The sequence below is a fragment of the Malus domestica genome, chromosome 11 (assembly GCF_042453785.1).
Source record: "Malus domestica chromosome 11, GDT2T_hap1".
Taxonomy (NCBI): domain Eukaryota; kingdom Viridiplantae; phylum Streptophyta; class Magnoliopsida; order Rosales; family Rosaceae; genus Malus; species Malus domestica.
The window spans coordinates 4198303-4219667 of NC_091671.1; the positions used below are offsets into that span (position 1 = coordinate 4198303).

Genomic DNA, 21365 nt, shown 5'->3' on the forward strand with positions numbered 1-21365 from the left:
CTCAATTTCTATCTTGATGTTCAAGTTGGATCATTGAAACTTGAATCGTTACATTTGAAATGATGGCCAAAGCTCAAGTCTCTGCCACATCAAATTCAACAACACTTTGCTTCTTTAACTGCTTTATATGTATCATATATCATGGTGTGCAAGTCCATAGCTCTCCGAGATTACTTGTATTCCAGTTTTATGTACAAACAGCTCAAACTTAAGCATTGAAATTAATCCATGTAAGCTTTTCAAATCCACACCTCCCCTTCTCTTCTAAATGCATTGTGTTGTTGACTTCTGACTTACTATATATGTTGTGTTTTTCAATGGCATTTATATCACAGTTAAAACTGGAGAAACTACTAAACATGGACGTAGCCCAGCTTGCACGTATGGAAGGTTCGCACAATGTCCTATGAGCTTAGTACTGTCTTTAATGAAAGAAAGAAAATTAAGAAATTCTGGATGCTTTATTGGGGATGAGAGTCTGTAGAATCGGCTCCAGTATATAAGGTGTGCTTTTCTCCTTATCTTTTACTTTGAACAATCTAAGTACTCATTTTTTCCCATTTTCAGGTTTTTTTCCATTTTGTATTCACCATGAACTTATTAGTCATTATGACATGATGACAACGATGTGGTAAGAGTCATTTGTGTTGCAGAACAAAGTTTGCTCTGTTTCTTGTAAAATAGTAAATTCTTTTACATGGAATGCCATGATGATAACAATGTCGGTGTAGGTCCATATTGGGTACTTTAGGTCACTCTTCCAGATGGTGTTTACTCACCATTGTCTCAACACCTTAGTATTTTATAGAGAGTTCCTCGGGCCGTGAAGATAACGTTGTCTCCTTTGAGCCCCTTTCTTATGCCATTATGAAAGATTCACATTTATATCTCCGAGAATTAATCGTGTTTATAATAAGCTGTGCATTTCAGATATGGAGGAAGTAGTCTGTATTATTTTAAGCCGACTATTTAAGCTGCAAACAAGAAGTTACTTACTCCTACAAACATGTGCACTCTATCCGAATTTTCTAGGATAAAAGTAACGTCTCTCCTTTCTCTAGATGTTGTTTGTGACGAAAACCGGAATCTTTCAGCTTTTTCCCTTGAACCCAATTGAGATTGTGCCATGAAAAGCCTCAACCTGCTGTCATTTCTGTACGTATTTCAGAATTGGGTAATTGATGAACTATGAAATGCTTGTGGAAAAAGATTAGAACTTGTTGATAGGGAGAGTAGAATATCGAATTTTCTGCATCTAGGAAGGACATGAAGATTTAATTCTTTGGGGTAAAATGGAACTTCTCTTCCCCCCAAAATATTGGAGTTGACTTGAATGTTCGTTTATGTTATGTGTTCTTTCATTTCATGCAATCACAATGACTCCAACTCTTGAGTTTTCTGTTCATAATATCGACGAGTTGAACTCTGTCAGGAAACTGATTCCATACTGTACATTCTTGTTTTCATTGTGTTATACGTTGAGGAAGGAAATTGCTAACTTTGGTACTCTTCTGTATTGATAGAGATAACTCGCCTTCTGGAATGATGCCCAATCAAGGGTTTAGTGACTTTGACGAACTGCAACGTGGAAGCCCTAGCCCTAATTGTTCAGACATAATGCCAAATTATAGAGGGTCAGACCTCGGCGAATGGCCTCATGATGTAAGTGTTGGCAATTATGTACTTCCTAATGGAACACCCTTATTTTGCACATCCGCTCTTCCATTTTAGTTTTTATATATAGCACGGTAGTTTATTGATTATTTTTCTTGCTGTCCCCTGCCTGATTTAATTTAAATACAAAAGCCTAAATGAGTTTGCTGCTAGATTTGCATGTTTGTTGTGCAAACCTCCGTAACTGGTATGAAATAATGTCAGTCTGAAAAATTAGTGGACAGAGCTGCTGACGGAGCACCGAAAGCTCAGGCCTTTCACGCAGGTCGTTCCCATATGCGGCTGCCTCTTGAATCAAGGTTTCTACCCTTTTAACCATCTTTTTACTATCGGATTAAGTTCTTATTTTCTGTGTTGTGATTCGGATTTGGAATTGTTTCTTATGTTTTTGAACTTTGTCCTGTGAACCCAATTCAGATTGTGCAATGAAAAAGCTATGTATGCTGTTCTTTCTGCATGTGTGTATTGGGTAATTGCTTTTTCTGGATGTTGTTTTTGCCGAAGACCAGAATCTTTCAGCTATTTTTTTCCCGTGAACCCAGTTGAGATTATGCCATGAAAAAGCTATACCTGCTGTTCATTTCTGGATTTCAGAATTGGGTAATTGATGAACTATGAAATGCTTGAGGAAAAATATCAGAACTTGTTGATAGTGAGAGTAGAATGTCGAATTTTCTGCATCTAAGAAGGGCATGAAGATTTAGTTCTTTGGGGTAAAATGGAACTTCATTTTTCCCCTACAATATTGGAGTTGACTTGTATGTTTGTATATGTGATATATTCTTTTTCATGTAATCACTAATCACTCCAATTCATGAGTTTTCTATTCGTAATATCAGGAGGCAGATTCCACGCTCTATATTCTTGTTTTCATTGTGATATATGTTGAGGAAGGAAATTTCTAACTTTGGTTCTTTTCTGTATTGATAGAGATAATTCGCGTCTCTGGAATGATGCCCAACCAAGGGTTTAGTGACTTTGACACGCTGCAACGTGGAGCCCTAGCCCTATTGGCTCAGACATAATGCCAAAATATAGGGGGTCAGGCCTTGGTGGCTGGAACGGACGGCCTCATGATGTAAGTGTTGCAATTATGTACTCCCTAAAGCAACGGAGGAGGATTCTCTCCTCCTTTTAAATAAGAAAGAGCTAGGTAGTTCCTGGGATTGATAGGAATGATATGGCTGAATATTTTGTATATTTAGAACAGAGGGTAAGGAGCCCATATATACAAAGACAAAACGAAAAAGACAAAAACTGATTCTAATCCTATAAAGTGTGATCCATAATTCATGGAATAGCCTTTCCTAGGTTAGACAAGAGATCCACAATTCATGGAATAGCCTTTCCTAGATTAGACAAATACAATATTATACATTAATTATAATATATTCTTAATACTCCCCCTCAAGTTGGAGAGTGAAGATTACGAACGCCCAACTTGTCTCGCAGCTTCACAAATTGATCCTTCCCTAAAGCCTTCGTAAAAATATCAGCTAACTGAAGGAATGTAGGCACATACATAGGACGAATTATACCAGCTTGTAATTTTTCTCGAACAATATGGCAATCTATCTCAATATGCTTGGTACGTTCGTGAAAAACAGGATTTGCTGCGATGTACAAAGCTGCCTGATTATCACAAAATAATGAAGCGGGAGTTTTCTGGAGAACTCGTAAATCTTGTAATATGTATCGCAGCCAAGTTATTTCTAGGCAAGTATTTGCCATAGCACGGTATTCTGCCTCAGCTGATGACCTGGACACATTATCTTGCTTCTTAGACTTCCAAGAAATAAGTGAATTGCCAAGAAAAATACAATATCCCGTAACTGATCTTCTCGTGGCACGACATCTTCCCTAATCAGAATCACAAAAAGCTTTCAAGTCTAGATTATTGTTGGCTGAAAATAGTAGACCTTGACCTGGAGTGCCTTTGATATATCTAAGGATTCGCATAGCTGCATCCCAATGCGGTTTTCGTGGCTCGTGCATAAATTGGCTCAAAGTACGAACGGGATAAACGATGTCCGGTCTAGTAACAGTGAGATATATCAATCTCCCAACTAACCTTCTGTATTTAGTTGGATCATTTAACAATGCTCCATCTGTGGTGTAAGTGCTAAGTTTTGTTCCATTGGAAAAGGATCTGGTCGTACACCAAGTAACCCTGAGTCTTGAAGAATGTCGAGTGCATATTTTCGCTGTGACATAAAAATTCCCTTTTCCGAGCATGCGAACTCAATACCCAGAAAATACTTTAGATCGCCAAGGTCTTTGATGCGGAAGCGTTTGAGAAGAAAGGCTTTGAGTTGTTCCATCTCTTGGATATTATTTCCTGTGATAAGTATGTCATCAACATAAATAAGAACAACAGTGATTGAAGTACCTCGAACCTTGGTGAACAAGGAATAATCCGCTTTTGATTGATGATATCCGGCGTTTTGAATAGCGTCTGAGAAGGTGGTGAACCAAGTTCGAGATGCCTGTTTGAGTCCGTAAAGGGACTTTTTGAGCCGACATACAAGATTCTCCCCCTGTCGGCAAAGACCTGGAGGGGGTTCCATGTAGACCTCTTCATGAAGAGTGCCATGAAGAAAGGCATTTTGAACATCTAACTGGTGAATGAACCAAGTACGGGCAGCAGCAACGGTAATGAGACAACGCAGAGTAGTAAGTTTGGCAGTGGGTGAAAAAGTTTCCTGGTAATCAACGCCCTCAACCTGTGTGTATCCTTTTGCAACAACACGAGCCTTGTAACGATCAAGAGAACCGTCAGACTTGTACTTCTTTTTGAAAACCCATTTGGAGCCGATAGGCTTATGACCAGCAGGAAGGGGAACCAAGTCCCAAGTTTGATTACGTTGTAACGCATCTAATTCGGTATGCATAGCTTGTTGCCAGTGTGGATCAAGGATAGCTTCAGCATATGTGGTGGGCTCAGATGGACCTGTAATGTTAGCTAAAAAAGAGCAATGGGCAGAAGAGAAACGAGAGTTGGAAAGAAAATGAGAAATGGGATAACGGGTACCTGTTGCAGGACGTAGTGCCAGAGAAGAATGATTGACTTGGTGAGACATGTGGTAGTCTTTAGTCCATGTCGGTGGCTGTTTAGGACGAGTGGAATGGCGGAGAGAAGGGAGAAGGGGTGGGGAAGAGATGGGAATATCAAGGTCGGGAGGGGAGGCATGAGAGGGGGCAGGAGGAGGGGGTACGTGTAGTAATGGAGGAGAGGTGGTCACGGGTTGGGGAGGGATGTCGGTGGAGGAGGGACCATGTGAGATATGGGGAGTGGGAGTGTCGGCGAGGGAGGAGTCATCGCCAGGTGTGGTTAAGGGAGGAGGTTGATCAAAGGTGGTAGGTGCATGAAGCGGTGGAGGGAAATGGGAAATGGGAGAAAAAAAGGTGGGGTCCTGAGGGATAGGGTTAAGGGCAGTGGTATGAGAATCAGGAGGGGAAAGATTAGAAAATGGGAATGAAGTCTCATGAAATATTACATCACGGCTGATCAAAAATTTTTTAGTGTCCAAGTTGTAAAGTTTATACCTTTTGTGACCTGTGGGATAGCCAACGAAAACACACCGGTGTGCTCTAGGTTCAAATTTGTGGGTAGGGTGTACAACGGTAGCATAACTGAGACAACCAAACACGCGTAGATGCTCAAGGGATGGTGGACGTTTGTATAATAGTTCAAAGGGTGATTTGTGGGAAAGTAACGGAGAAGGTAAACGATTGATGAGGTAGACGGCAGTGAGTACGCAATCACCCCAAAATATGAGGGGGATGTTGGATTGAATGCGTAAAGCACGGGCCACTGTAAGAATATGGCGATGTTTGCGTTCAACAACCCCATTTTGTTGGGGTGTGTAAACGCAAGTGCGTTGAAGTTCGGTCCCATTAGATTGAAAATAATCCTTCATAGATAAGAATTCAGACCCATTGTCTACTCTGATGGTTTTAACTGTGGCATGGAATTGAGTGTGAGCAAAGGTGAGAAAGGACTTTAAAAGATGTTGGGTCTCAGATTTGTGAGACATGAAAAACACCCAAGTGCATCGACTAAAATCGTCCACAATTGTAAGAAAGAAACGAGCCCCAGAGTGAGTGGGAATTTTGTAAGGACCCCATATGTCACAATGTAATAAAACAAATGGTGCATGAGTCGATATTGAACTTAAAGAAAACGGAAGTCGTGTTTGTTTGGCCAAAGGACAGACACTACAAGTATAGTCAATGGAAATAGCATGAGAAAGTAATAAAGACGAAGCTAATTTGAGACGAGAAGGGGATGGATGCCCAAGTCGTTGGTGCCATAAATAGGAAGGATGGGAAACTTGATGAGAGGCAGGTGTTCGGTGTATAGGTGACATGTAGTAAAGACCATCACGCATCTTACCCGAACCAATCATCTTCCCTGAAGCCAAGTCCTGCAAAACACAAAAGGTGGGAAACAAAATGGCACAACAATTGAGAGAGTTAGTGACTTTGCTAGCGGACATGAGATTGAGATTAAAAGACGGAACACACAAGACATCGGCTAAAGTGATATCAGAATTAAATGGTACTGTGCCAGTACAAGTGATTGGGATTGAAGAACCAGTGGGCAAATTAACAACGGGTATAGATGGAGGTTTGGTGGTAGTAAATAAGGTGGAATCATAAACGATATGGTCTGTAGCTCCACTGTCCAAGATCCATGGCTTAGTAAACACAGAATTAATGGAAGTAACAGAAAGAGAATTCGGACCTGCGGCATTTGCATAAGCGTTCCCATTACCAGAAGAAAGCAAGGAGAGAGCATGAGTCAATTGTTGAATTTGATCCGCAGAGAGTGCACTCAACGGATTGGTACTGGTGGATGCAGAAGGATATGTTGGTTGCGGCATGGATGGCCCTTGAAGACTTGACGTGGTTTCCGTTGCATGGGCGGCATGCAAAGGACGTGAAGAAGAATTGCCTCTTTGCTTGCGACCAGTGGCGGATCTACAGAGGGACCTGGGAGGTCCCATGACCCCTCGGTGATCCTAAATTGCTGCTAGAAATTTTCCGGAGGACCCCTCGTACTCGACACGAGGTCTGTGCTACGGGTTGGAGTTGCAGGTTCTAATGGAGAAGAAGACAGCTGGGAGGGGAAGAAGAAAGAAAACAGGGCCTTTTAACAATTGGTCCAAAACGGCATAGTTTTGGCCAATTGTTTTAATTTAATAAAAAAATCAATGAGACAAACTCTGCTGTTTGTCCATGATGTTCCATATTCTTTTAAAGCCCCACATGGGCCGCATCCTTCCCGAGAGTCCCTCCCGTTTCCTTTCCCCACTCCTCTGCTTTTCCCCTAATCCCCATCTTTCTTATATTCACCCAAAACCCAATTTCTAATCCCACCCGATTCCTAATCCCACCCAATTTCATATTATAATTACATTACTCCAATATCATACCTCCACTTGTTTCAATTCTCCAAGCCACCACTATTTAGTTCAAAGTTCAAGTATGTTTTTTGGTATTCTAATCTAATCTCAATTAAATTATATTAGATATTGGTGGAGATTTTTAGTCTATTATTGATATGGTTGTTGATATGTTTTATGTTTGTATACTCATTTTATCATTGCAATTTAGATGGATTTTTTGTTTATTGGTTGATTGGTATATATTTTGTGTTTTTGGTTAAATGTGTAGTTTAGAAATGAGAAATATGGAAAGATTTTTCAAGCCAAAGCCAATAGCACCATCTAATTTTTGAATAAAGTGTATTATATTTAACTTTTCAATGTTATTTTTATCTATAAATTTTTTTACCTTTATTATTGGGACCCCCCGAATTTAAAATCCTGGATCCGCCACTGATTATGTCCAGTATTATATGGTAAATAGTGGAAGTTTCAGCTTTATAATCCGGTTAAAGTTTAATTGATTTTATTTACTCCCATGCCATTTTATGTTGATTGACAAGCTGGGATTACCACTACGTTGATTGCATGTATAATAATCTGTTGTCACATTTATTTTATATGGAATGCGCTATAGGTTCTCATATTCCCTCTTTTTCACAGTTTTATCTTTTTATCAGTACCGCAACATTACGTCTGTTCATCTTTTTTTGCGTCTTGTTTCAATAGTTTGGCTTTGGTTGCATAATGTTACAGAGATTAGGTGGTCCACAAGGGATGAATATGGAGTGGACCATCAAGCCCAAGTTCCTACATTGTGAAGAGGATATTGCGCTTGGATATTCCAGTAGATAGCTTTCTAAATGTAAGCCACCCATATAACTTGACGGTACGTTAAGGGACGTTGCTATCTTAAATTCGAAGTCGTTGGTTGAATGGTTAACAAAAACATATTATTGGAGGTGTTTGCACGTACAAGCGCGCGCACACACACACAGTTATTATTTAATAAGGTTCTTAAAATAAGACATGTTTCTCAAAGCATCTCAGAATTCTCAGCCGCACATGATTTAATGATCGATTGAGAAAACAAGTTCTTATTTAAGTACCTTATCTATATTCACCCCTTTTGTTTGTGGTACTGAAACTTGTATTTTATAGCTCAATTTTGTTGGCCGGCTTCTGGGTCCTAGAGGCAATTCACTAAAGCGGGTGGAAGCTTCTACAGGCTGTCGTGTGTACATAAGAGGAAAATGTTCAATAGGAGATATTGACAAGGTAGAATTATCCCCAGTTTTGTCATTTATTAAAAACAGAAATTTAAATCAAGTTCTTTTTTTATTTTTGTGTTTCCATTTTATGATATGTATTTTGTTTACGTATTTTGACACGTGTTTCTTGCCTTGTTATTCTCAAGGAGGAATCGTTGAGGGGAAGACCAGGTTATGAACATCTGAATAATCCACTGCACATTATAATTGAGGCTGAATTGCCTGCTAATATTGTTGATATGCGGTTGAGACAGGCAAAATAAATCATAGAAGAACTTCTCAAACCTATGGTATCGTTTTTGACTCGTCCCTTCGGCTTTCCAATACAAATACTTTATTTTGCTTTTACGCTATGAAGTATCTTTTTTCTCAAATAAGTATTGCAACGAATCATGAAACTGATTTCTCCTTCCCTCAATGGACAATACGTAGATGTCCTTCATTCATATAAAAGTGCTTCTTGGTCTTTTATCGCATTTTTTCACACAAACTGTGAGCTATAACTCTCGGTTTTTAATCACATTTTTTTCACAAAAATCATGGATATTAAATTCTCATTTTTCATTTCAGGATGAGTCACAAGACCACTACAAGAGGGAACAGTTGAGAGAACTAGCTATGCTGAAATCCAATTTACGAGAAGAGAGCCCTCAACCGTATGGTGGTGTCTCTCCTTTCACTTCAAGCGGGATGAAGCGTGCCAAAACTGGTCTGTAATGGTTCACTTAACTCCTCTTCTATTGGTTCGTTCTCCCGTGCGACTCTTGAGCTTGCTTGCCAGCGTATGCTTCTCGGTGTGATTCAATTCTGTATGCAAACTGTAAGGGACGACGCGTTGTGGACCTGTTTGATGAGGACCAATGCAGTGGTTTTCTTCCATTACATTAAGATATACGGATGAACGGAGATATTCTTTTGTTATAGAGAGAATTCAGAAACACGATGATTGACCAACTTATCAGCGTACAAGGGAAGACTGCATAAACTTGGAAGCACATATATATTTTCATATGTATATTAAGAATCTAGAAAAGGAGGTACACCCAAGGAGGATGTACACTCAAGGCATCAACAAAGAGGAATTAGATTCAAGGTACTTGGAAGCACCACGGAAGGAAGGAACTAGATATGTCTAAAGCAAAGGATCAACGAGGAGGAACTAAATTCAAGATACTTGGAAGCACCAGGGAAGGAAGAAACTATACAAGGCTAAAGCAAAGGATCAACAAGAACGGATTAAATTCGAAACGAAAGATACTTGGAAGCACCACAGAAGGAAGGAACCAGACGTGTCTACAAGCAAAGAATCGAATACATCATCAATTATTAAGAGAAAGTTGGATCAAACAGTTGTGTAAGGAAGAAATATTGTCAAAGTACTTAAACCCACATCTGGTGTATTGCAGCCGACCATCAGCATTTTATTTCCTTCTATCTACTCGAGCAAAAACTGAGAGAACATTCACTCGATCGGCATGGAAGGGAAGATTGTAGAAACTGTGTTTACTTTTTCTGTTGAGGGAATACTGTCGAAGGTGGCGTCACTTGCTGCTCAAGAACTCAGCCTTGCTTGGGGTTTCAAAGCTGAACTCAGAAAGCTTCAAAAGTCATTAACCAACATTGAAGGTTTCTTGGTTGATGTTGCTGACCAACCACAAGGTAGTATATATTTCTGAATTCTCTTGTAATCTTACACACACATGCTACAATTACAAAGTATTTAATTACCAATCTCAAATACCTTTTTTTTTTTTTTTTTTTCCTTTCTCTTAACAGATCGGCCCAAGTCAATAGAGGACTGGGTGAAGAAACTCACAGACGTAGCTCATGATGCTGAGGATGTCTTGGATGAATTCGGGTACGAAGTTGATCGGCGTAAGGTCGAAATTCAAAACCATATGAAGAAAAAGGTTCTGAACTTCTTTTCACTCTCCAATCCACTTGCATTTCGTCTTCAAATGGCGCCTAAATTTCAGAAGATCAATGCATCCTTGGTGGATCTCAAGAGTGAAGCATCTCTTCTTGGACTAGTTTCCAAGGATAAAGATGCAACCCCTCGAGAAAATACGCGGGACAGACAAACCAACGCATTCTTTGGCAGAGATGAAATAACTGTTGGAAGGGAAGATGTCGTGTCAAAAATAGTTACAACCTTGACTGACTCCAAATACGATCAAGAAAATCTTGCGGTATTGGCCATCGTGGGAATGGGAGGCCTCGGGAAGACAACATTGGCCAAGTCAGTTTACAATCAGGATTCGATACAGAAGTTTTTTGAAAAGAGAATATGGGTCTGTGTGTCGAACACTTTTGATGTCAATTTAGTTCTACTTCAGATGTTAGAACAACTTAACCCGGCAAAAGCCCCTTCGAAAGATAACCAGAATGCTCTGCTTATGTTCCTTATTGAAGAGTTGAAAAATAAAAGATACTTGCTCGTACTTGATGATGTTTGGAACGAAGATTCCGAAAAATGGGAGAATTTGATGGAAGGTTTGTCAAAGCTTAATTCTTTTCGAGGATCCAAAATTATTGTCACTACTCGCAGTGGCAAAGTCGCATCAATTTCAGAAAAGCTACTTCCAAGGCATGAATTGGGAAAACTTTCTGTAGATGAATGTTGGTCTATCATGAAAGATAGAGTTTTCCCCAATAACAGCGCTCATATAGCTCCTGAGTTCCAAAAAATTGGAAGGGATATTGCTAAAAATTGTGGTGGCGTTCCATTGGTGGCAAAGGTGCGTAATATTATATGTACCATAACATGGAATTTGCACCCTTTTTATTTAAAATTTTTACATGTTTTTTTATTTATGAATTAGAACAATACATCCACTAGGACACAATTCTACTCACCTAAGGTCCTCATTTTGAGGATCTATGAGGACCAAATGCAGCTTAAAATGTTTGACAATTTAGTAAAGCAAAACTAACTTAAAATCCATAAAACACTAAAAAACTCTTCTTCTTTTTTTTCTTCTTGTTTTTATGTATTGAGTTGTCAAACATTTTAAGCATATGAATATAAGCCGATATAATTTTGTAATTAATATGCATTTAGTCCTCACAAATCCTCAAAATGAGAACCTTTGGAGACCAGGATTCCACTAGGACAAGGCCTTGTGACAAACGCATTTTGACTGTACAAATTTCGTAATCAGACTATTCATTTTCGTAAACATCATTTAAAGATCATTATTACAAAATTTCATTTTAAATCATAAATAGTTAATATCATGAATATTTACTTGGTACCAACATAGTTAATTTGTTCAATACATATGGCTAAGAGGTCTTGATTGATATTTAGTAGCAAACAAACTGATCCAATCCCTTCCCTTCGACAAACACCAAAAATATTGGAGGCTAATATCATTTTGCACATGGCTTAGATTTTGTCCTTTTAGGCAAGGGGATTCAGAATTAAGTAAGCAAAAACTTCTTATGAGTCTCTACTTTCTACATAGTTTTGGCACACCTGTGAAGTTCACTAATCTAATCAACAGGCTTTGGGAGGCATTTTGCACACTAAAAAAATCTTAAAGAATGGTTGTCGTTTAAAGCAGTAGAATATAGAATCATTCATTTTCGTAATAATCAATTTAAGATCATCTCTATAAAAATTCATTCATTTAGAGATCATTTCATTTTCTATATGTATCAAACAAATGAACGGTTTATTATAATTGTGTTACTTGGTACCAACATTGTTCATTGTTCGTGTTCGTGTTCAATATACGTAAATATGAATGAGTAAAAAATCTCTAATTTGATTGATATTTGGTAGCAAACAAACATATCTAAGCCCTTTGAATTTTGATTATATTATTTGCAAAATGAATGAATTGTGTTCGAATTTGGAAAATTCAATTTATAATTAGGTTGATCTTCCATAAGGTTTAAAAACTTCAGCAATAAGAACCAATCTAGTTAAAATCAATTAAATTAATTAAGCGGCTTAAAGCAGTTGCACTGTTATTGGATAAATTATTCTGTTATGAGTCAATTTAGTATTTATTAGGCAGTCTCCAATCTTATAGCTAAAAATTAAGATTTTAAAGTCAATTTTGGAGTTAAATTTGACTCTAATATTATATCATCACCAATGCGCATCAAATCAAAGTTAAATATAATGTTTGAAATCAAATATTGTCGTAAATGGAAGAGAATCCGCTCCGGACCTTAGTGTCCGGAGCTTCTTCATCAAGTAATCTTGGTCGTTGATTGGTGTGCAAGTCAAATCAAGGTCGTCGATTGTGTGTGGTGAGCCAGAAAAATGAATTAATAGAAACCATTGGGTTCAATTTGTGCAGCTCTGATTGGTTTCGGACACTAAGATCCGGAACGGATCCTCTTCCTTCGTAAATGACTTTGCACTTGACTCTTTGAATGTATTAGACAGAAGTTAAGTCTTATTTGAAGTGTTTGACTTTAACTTTTATGTGCATTGAAGATAGCCTAAGGTCATGTATTTTCTAAATCGTTTGAGGACACCTAGAAACTATTTCTTTTCTCTCTTAATTTTTCGTATCTTTTTCTCTTTATTTTTTCTTAAGCCAACTGCATTATTGGTGGATAAAATATTTTGTTATGACTCAAGTATCTTCTAAGTTGTCTTAGGAAACCTTTAAAATTAAATAAAACTATTCCCTCTTTTTCTTTTAATTTTTCATCAACTTCAGTCAAACTAATGTACTTTATAGACCATTATGTGATAGAAACTCTCCAATCCAACAGGTTTTGGGAGGTATTTTGCGCACTAAAAAAAGTATTGAAGAATGGTCGTCATTTAAAAACAGTAGAATATGGAACAACCATTCAAAAGAAGAAAATAGAATTATGTCAATGCTGAGGTTGAGTTTTGACAACTTAGAATCACCATCATTGAAGCAATGTTTTGCATATTGCTCAATGTTGAAGAAAGATGCTGAAATTCAAAGAGACAACTTGATTCAACTTTGGATGGCTCAAGGATTACTCCGTTCTTCGCCCGGTGGAAGTAAAGATATGGAGGACATAGGCAATGAATATTTTGATATTCTATTGCAGAGCTCCTTATTTCAAGATGCTACAATGAGTGGCAATGGCATAGTTAGCGAATGCAAGATGCATGATCTTGTGCACGATCTTGCAGAACATCTGTCCAAATCCGAAAGCTTGACGGGAGACTTATGTGGCATAGATAATACACTTGAGATTCGACATGTTGCTCGGGTTTCTACTTCTACACTGGAAAAAATTCCAGAAAGAAGTGCTAGGAAATTGCGGTCACTGTTTTATGATGATGGTGAAGTTACTACTAACATTCTTCCACGTTTCAAAGCTTTACGCGTCTTGAATTTAAGTGAAGCTAATATTGAAGAACTTCCAGATTCAATTGGTAGGCTGAAACATTTGAGGTATCTTGACATTTCCAAAACAAGACTCCAAGCACTCCCCAAGTCTATAGGCAAGCTCTATAACCTTCAGACGTTAAGAGCAACGGAATGTGCCCTTAAAGAGTTTCCAAAAGAACTGCTAAACTTGATCAACCTAAGGCATATTCATTTTGGTGAGATTACAAAATTCCCACAGGGGATAAGGCAGTTGACTTGTCTTCAAACATTACCTTACTTTTCAGTGGGTAATGAGATTGGTCGTCGAATCGAAGAGTTGGCTGGCTTGAATCAATTGAGAGGTGAATTAATCATTTGTGATTTGGAGCACGTAGAGAACGGAGAAGAAGCAGAGAAAGCTAAGTTAGAGGAAAAGACGAAAGTACGCCATTTACGCTTCAATTGGACAGAAGATAGGTCAACAACTGACAACAACGAGGAGGAAGGTGTCCTAGAAGGTCTCCGACCACATCTTGAGTTGGAGAGCTTAAGTATTGAAAACTTCATGGGCAATAAGTTTCCACCGTGGATGATGAGTGGGTCATTACTAAACAACTTGAAGAAGATTAAATTACTTGGATGCCACAAATGTGAAGGAGTCCCACCATTGAGTTTATGGGCCTCTCTCCAGAATTTGAGTATAGAGAATTGCAATGGATTATCAGGCCCGTTGAGTTTAGGGGCCTCTCTCGTGGAAGTGATAATAGATGATTGCAATAATCTGACATCAATTGAAATGAAAGGCAGCGGGTCCCTCACCGCCTCTCTTCAGAAATTGACAATCATGAATTGCCGAGAATTATCAAGCATGCCTGCTCTTCCACAACAATGTCCCTCTCTTCAGCACTTGGAGATAATATATTGCCCAAAGCTATCATGGGTTGGTGTCAAAAGTAGCAGAGTTGAGAAGGAGGAGAAGTGCATTAGTCTACGACCTACTTCAGATTTGCGCACCATGACCTCCCTTCGATTTCTGGGGATTTCCTATTGTGAAAGATTAGAAAGTTGGGTGAGCAGCCTGCAATTCCCACTCTCTCTTGAGTATCTGATAATAGTCAAAATCCCTAATTTAGAGATTCTTCCAAGTTTAGACCACCTTAATTCTCTCAGGTATTTAGAAATCGGTGGGTTCTGGGAGGAGCTTGATTCCTTCCCTGATTTTGAAGTTGGATCATTAATGCATCTTACAAGCTTAGGCTTGTGTGGTTGGCCTAAGCTCAAGTCTCTGCCTCAACAAATTCAACACCTCACTTCTCTAACATTTTTGTGGATAGAGTCATATGAGGGAGTGGAGACTTTGCCAGAATGGTTGGGTAGCCTTACATCCCTTACAATTCTGTTTATTCGTAATTGCAAGAATCTGAAGAATTTACCAAGTGTCCAAGCTATGCAACGCCTCACCAAATTACATATTCTGTATATGATTGGATACCAAAGAAGGAGAGTTGGATATCTATAAACTATCTAGAGCAAGGGAAAAGAAGACAAGGGACCTAAACCAAGTGAGGTGCATCAAGGATGAGGATGGAAATGTTCTTGCTACAGAGAACGCGGTTAAAGACAGATGGAGAGGTTATTTTCATAATCTTTTCAATGAAGGACATGAAATGAGTGCTTCTTTAGGGGAGTTGAGTAACTCAGAAGAGTGTAGAAACTACTCTTTTTATCGTCGAATCCGGAAGGAAGAAGTGGTTGTAGCTTTGAAGAAGATGAAGCATAAAAAAGCAATAGGCCCAGACAATATACCAATTGAAGTGTGGAAACTTTTGGGAGAGACAGGTATAACATGGCTCACTGACCTTTTCAATAGGATTTTGAAAACGAAGAAGATGCCAAATGAGTGGCGAACGAGCACTTTGGTGCCTATCTACAAGAATAAGGGCGACGTACAAAATTGCATGAACTATAGGGGTATTAAGCTAATGAGTCATACAATGAAGCTCTGGGAGAGAGTCATTGAGCATAGATTGAGGCAAGAGACACGGGTTTCGGACAACCAATTCGGGTTCATGCCAGGGCGCTCAACCATGGAGGCAATCTATCTCTTACGAAGATTGATGGAAAGATATAGAGATGGGAAAAAGGATTTACACATGGTCTTTATAGATTTGGAAAAAGCGTATGATAGGGTCCCAAGAGACATTCTTTGGAGGATTTTAGAGAAGAAAGGAGTACGAGTAGCATATATCCAAGCTATAAAGGATATGTATGAAGGAGCAAAGACTGCCGTAAGAACTCATGAAGGACAAACCGAAAGCTTTCCCATAACTGTAGGATTACATCAAGGCTCATCCTTAAGTCCTTACCTTTTTGCGTTGGTAATGGATGAGTTAACAGGACATATTCAAGATGATATTCCTTGGTGTATGCTTTTCGCAGACGATATAGTGTTGATAGATGAAACTCAGGAAGGGGTAAATGCAAAGCTTAACCTTTGGAGAGAAGTGTTGGAATCTAAAGGTCTTCGCCTAAGCCGATCAAAGACAGAATATATGGAGTGCAAGTTCAGTGCAAATGGAGGCCAAAACGAGTTAGGGGTGAGGATCGGAGATCAAGAAATACCAAAGAGCGACCGTTTTCGTTACCTAGGATCTATCTTGCAAAAGAACGGAGAATTAGATGGAGATCTCAACCATAGAATACAAGCTGGATGGATGAAGTGGAAGAGTGCATCCGGCGTGTTGTGTGACCGCCGTATGCCACTGAAGCTCAAGGGAAAATTTTATAGGACGGCAATAAGGTCGGCGATGCTGTATGGCACAGAATGTTGGGCGGTGAAACATCAACACGTACACAAAATGGGTGTAGCGGAGATGAGGATGCTTCGTTGGATGTGTGGGCACACGAGAAAGGATAAGATTAGGAATGAGGATATCCGGGGTAAAGTAGGAGTAGCCGAAATTGAAGGAAAGATGAGAGAAAATCGGTTACGGTGGTTTGGACATGTGCAAAGAAGGCCTACTGACGCTCCGATTAGAAGATGCGACTGTGGGACAGAGGTTCAGGGCCGAAGGGGTAGAGGAAGACCTAGGAAAATTTTGGAAGAGACTCTAAGAAAAGACTTAGAGTATTTGGATCTAACGAAGGACATGACACAGGATCGAGCACAATGGCGTTCTAAGATTCATATAGCCGATCCCACTCAGTGACTTGGATTTTCCAAGTCTCCAACCGAGAAGTTTTCCTCACTCGGGAAATTAAGGGAACACTACCCCAACCTACATGCTCCACTCAGAAAGCTTCAACATACAAGCTTCAACAAAAGAAAATTCAAAGAACTTAGCGAAAAAGGCTTTGGTGTATTTAACACAATACGTTGAAATGAAGGAAAGCTTATTTATTGATATCCCCGATAAGCTACAAATATGTACATATGCATGAGTCAAAATAAACACACAAGAGGGAGCCTTCACAAAGGTTGCTTAGGAGAAGTCTCAGCAGTCGGTAGAGCCCCAGAAAGAGAAGGCACCGGAGGGGGATCATTTGGAGCCTCAGTACTGGACAGAACCCTAGAAGGAAGAGGCATCAGAGGTTGATCATTCGGAGCTTCATTATGCGGTACAGCCCCAGAAGACGAAGGCAATAAATGCCTTTGGAACAAACCCACAAATCTCTGATGATCAAGTAAAACCTGACCATCAGTTTCCTTCATCTGGTCAAGCTTCCTCTTCATGTTTGTAGCATAGTCATGTGCGAGCCGGTGCAACTGTTTATTCTCATGCTTGAGCCCCCTAATCTCCTGTTTGAGACTCATCACTTCAGCCGCCAATGATTCAACTTGGCGGGTTCGAGCAAATAGGCGTTGGGCCATATTAGACACAGAACCTGCACACTGAACACTGAGAGCCAGCGAATCCTTAACAGCTAACTCATCAGACCGTTTGGAAAGTAGTCTGTTATCTTTGGGAGTGAGAAGGTTCCTGGCTACCACCGCAGCGGTCATATCATTCTTCATCACGGAATCCCCAACGGTAAGAAGACCAGTAAGGGAGACGAAGGATGGGCGCCATATGTTGTCTGGAGAAGGCGGGGCTGCCTCTTCAACAAGGTTCAAGTCAAAACGACGGTCGGAGGGGCCAGACATTTTCAAAGGTGTTGAAGAGGGAAGAGGTCGGACAAATCAAGATCTTAGAAGTGCAAGAATGAAGCTTCTACTGGTGGAGATTCAAGTGTGCTTTGGAACTTAATGCCAGCCCCTATAAAAATCTGCACTCGACGGAGCTTCAGAAATCGAAGAGGCGCCTGCTCAGAAATCGAAGAGGCGTTTGCTTTCTCAAAAGTTGGGCTGCTTAGAGATCACGAGGGTTGATCTCAGAAATCGAAGAGGCGTTTGCTTTCTCAAAAGTTGGGCTGCTCAAAGACCACGAAGGCCGATCTCAGAAATCGAAGAGGCGCTCGCTTTCTCAAAAGCTGGGCTCCCCAGAGACCACGAGGACCGATCTCAGAAATCGAAGAGGCACCTACTTTTCCAGCCTTGTCAGCACCTGTCACACGCACACTCAGCTTTGCGGAAATTATGGGCATTCTGTCGAAGACTTCTGGGGAAGTAGAAAACACATGAATCTTACTGTTCAATCACCCACTTCCCACACGCAACAATAGCTCACGGGTACCACAGATAACTTTGCCAAAGTTCTCTGCCAAAGTTGAGCACGTGAAGCTTGCAGCTCCTACTACATCGCTCTGACCAAGAAGGGTAAAAGAATAGCAAAGAAACAGCACTAACAAAGTTTAGACCCATAATTTTTGAAGGTCTAGCTACCATATTATTACCCACAAGGGTAAAGGAACAGTACCACTGCTGGATAATTGGAAAGTCCCTGTGTGTCAACCTCTGTGCTTCGTGGCAAGGTAGACTAGCAAACATGCCCAACCTTTACTCACATTCGAGAAAACACTCCCAATAAGATTGCTTGCTCCAAAATCGAAGAGGCACCGTCCTCCAAATCTCGAGAGCCAGACTCCCAACATGACTACTTTCTTACAAATCGAAGAGAGGGTAAAGGAACAGTACCATTGCTGGATAATTGGAAAGTCCATGTGTGTCAACCTCTGTGCTTCGTGGCAAGGTAGACTAGCAAACATGCCCAACCTTTACTCACATTCGAGAAAACACTCCCAACAAGATTGCTTGCTCCAAAATCGAAGAGGCACCGCCCTCCAAATCTCGAGAGCCAGACTCCCAACATGACTACTTTCTCAAAAATCGAAGAGACACTGCTTCCCGAATCTTCGAGAGCCAGACCCCCAGCATGATTGCTTTCTCAAAAATCGATGAGGCATCGTTCTCCGAATCAATCGAAGAGGCGCTCGCTTTCTCAAAAGCTGGGCTGCTCAGAGACCACGAGGGCCGATCTCAGAAATCGAAGAGGCACCTACTTTTCTAGCCTTGTCTGCACCTGTCACACGCAACAATAGCTCATGGGTACCACAGATAACTTTGCCAAAGTTCTCTGCCAAAGTTGAGCACGTGAAGCTTGTAGCTCCCACTACATCGCTCTGACCAAGAAAGGTAAAAGAATAGCAAAGAAACAACACTAACAAAGTTTAGACACATAAATTTTGAAAGTCTAGCTACCATATTATTACCCATAAGGGTAAAGGAACAGTACCACTGCTGGATAATTGGAAAGTCCCTGTGTGTCAACCTCTGTGCTTCGTGGCAAGGTAGACTAGCAAACATGCCCAACCTTTACTCACATTCGAGAAAACACTCCCAATAAGATTGCTTGCTCCAAAATCGAAGAGGCACCGTCCTCCGAATCTCGAGAGCCAGACTCCCAACATGACTACTTTCTCAAAAGCGAAGAGAGGGTAAAGGAACAGTACCATTGCTGGATAATTGGAAAGTCCCTGTGTGTCAACCTTTGTGCTTCGTGGCAAGGTAGACTAGCAAACATGCCCAACCTTTACTCACATTCGAGACAACACTCCCAACAGGATTGCTTGCTCCAAAATCGAAGAGGCACCGCCCTCCGAATCTCAAGAGCCAGACTCCCAACATGATTACTTCCTCAAAAATCGAAGAGACACTGCTCTCCGAATCTCGAGAGCCAGACCCCCAGCATGATTGCTTTCTCAAAAATCGAAGAGGCATCGTTTTCCGAATCTCGAGAGCCAGATACCACAGACCACTTTTTCAAAGTGCTCTGACAGAGTTAAAACATGTGAAACTGGCAGCTCCCACTACCGTGCTATGACCAAGCAGGGTAAAGGAATAGCATTACTACTTGTTGTTAGGGAGACTCCTATATATGTCGACCTTCATCCCCAACGGACAGGCAGACCTGCAAAAGTGCTCAACCCTTCATCATATCTGAGAGGGCACTCCCAACGAAGCCTTTCGAAATATTCATCTTTCTTTCCCCCCGATAATACCTCTGCAAACAAGCTATACTAGAGCAAGAATATCTCATATCATCAGGGTTAAAAGCAAGAGTATCCCATATCATGCTTTTTCCCTGTCTTTTCCTTTGGCCTTGTTTTTACCTGCAAGACAAGGAGAAAGAGAGCAATCAGTCAGCACTTGGAATCAAGCTTCCAGCCAGGAATTGACTGCCTGGAACCCCTTACCTGATTACTTACCTGGCATTGCTCTCGAGTACTCATCTTCAACATGTTATGTTTCCAGGGAAGATTCCGCATCTGCTTGAGGAACAGATAGGGCAAGTGCGAAGGATACAAGGAAGCATGTGGAGACAAGCGTAACAGCACACGTGCCGATACATCCATTACTCTGTCAAAAGCAAAAGTATCCCATATCAGCAGGGTGGAACGTACTCTAGATTTGATGGACTTGTTTTGACCCTCAAATTCTTCAGTCGGCCTTATACTCTGGAGGAAACCAGAAAACCCTCCAGCTCAGTTCAAGAATAAGCCTGTGGAAAGTTACTTCTTCAAAAGCAAAAGTATCTCATATCATATCTTCTCATTTTTCTTCTCTTTATCCTTCATGCTGCTGCAAGATGGGGAGAAGGTGAACAATCAGTCGGAGCTCTGATTGCTTACCTTGTCTGTCACCTCTTTCAGCAGACCCCCTAGCTCGGCGACTTGGGGGACTCTTACTACATGGTTTGTATCGCGCTTGACCAAGCCTGAAACTACAAGTAAGCTTCAAGTGAAATTGATACATTACCTTGTGCATCTCCACCAGTTAAAGATACCACCCCTGGATGGAGGAAGAGAACTTCCAGAGAAGATGCCACATCTACCTATGAGACAGATAAGGCAAGTCAAGACGACACCACACTCCGATACTTAGAAGTTTCGTGATTACGAGATCATTCTCCCACAATATTTCCTAATGTCATTTGTACTAAATCATTCACTTGTACTCACTAAAAGAGAGCTTGAACCTATGTACTTGTGTAAACCCTTCACAATTAATGAGAACTCTTCTATTCCGTGGACGTAGCCAATCTGGGTGAACCACGTACATCTTGTGTTTGCTTTCCTATCTCTATCTATTTATATACTTATCCACACTAATGACCGGAGCAATCTAGCGAAGATCACAAAAAGCGACCGTTTTCGCTACCTAGGATCTATCTTGCAAGAGAACGGAGAATTAGATGGAGATCTCAACCATAGAATACGAGCTGGATGGATGAAGTGTAAGAGTGCATCCGGCGTGTTGTGTGACCGTCGTAGGCCAC

At 40.4% G+C, this 21365-nt stretch overlaps 1 protein-coding gene and 1 pseudogene across 1 annotated transcript; both read left to right on the top strand.

Moving 5' to 3' along the window:
* LOC103422636 (KH domain-containing protein At3g08620-like) overlaps positions 1-21365 on the top strand; it is a 25922-nt pseudogene continuing 4557 nt past the window's right edge.
* On the top strand, positions 9704-15401 carry LOC114819589 (putative disease resistance protein RGA3). The gene is made up of 3 exons (XM_070807577.1): positions 9704-9994; positions 10112-11073; positions 13073-15401. The coding sequence occupies exons 1-3, from the start codon at positions 9811-9813 to the stop codon at positions 15167-15169; spliced, it is 3243 nt and encodes a 1080-aa protein (XP_070663678.1). The 5' UTR covers positions 9704-9810; the 3' UTR covers positions 15170-15401.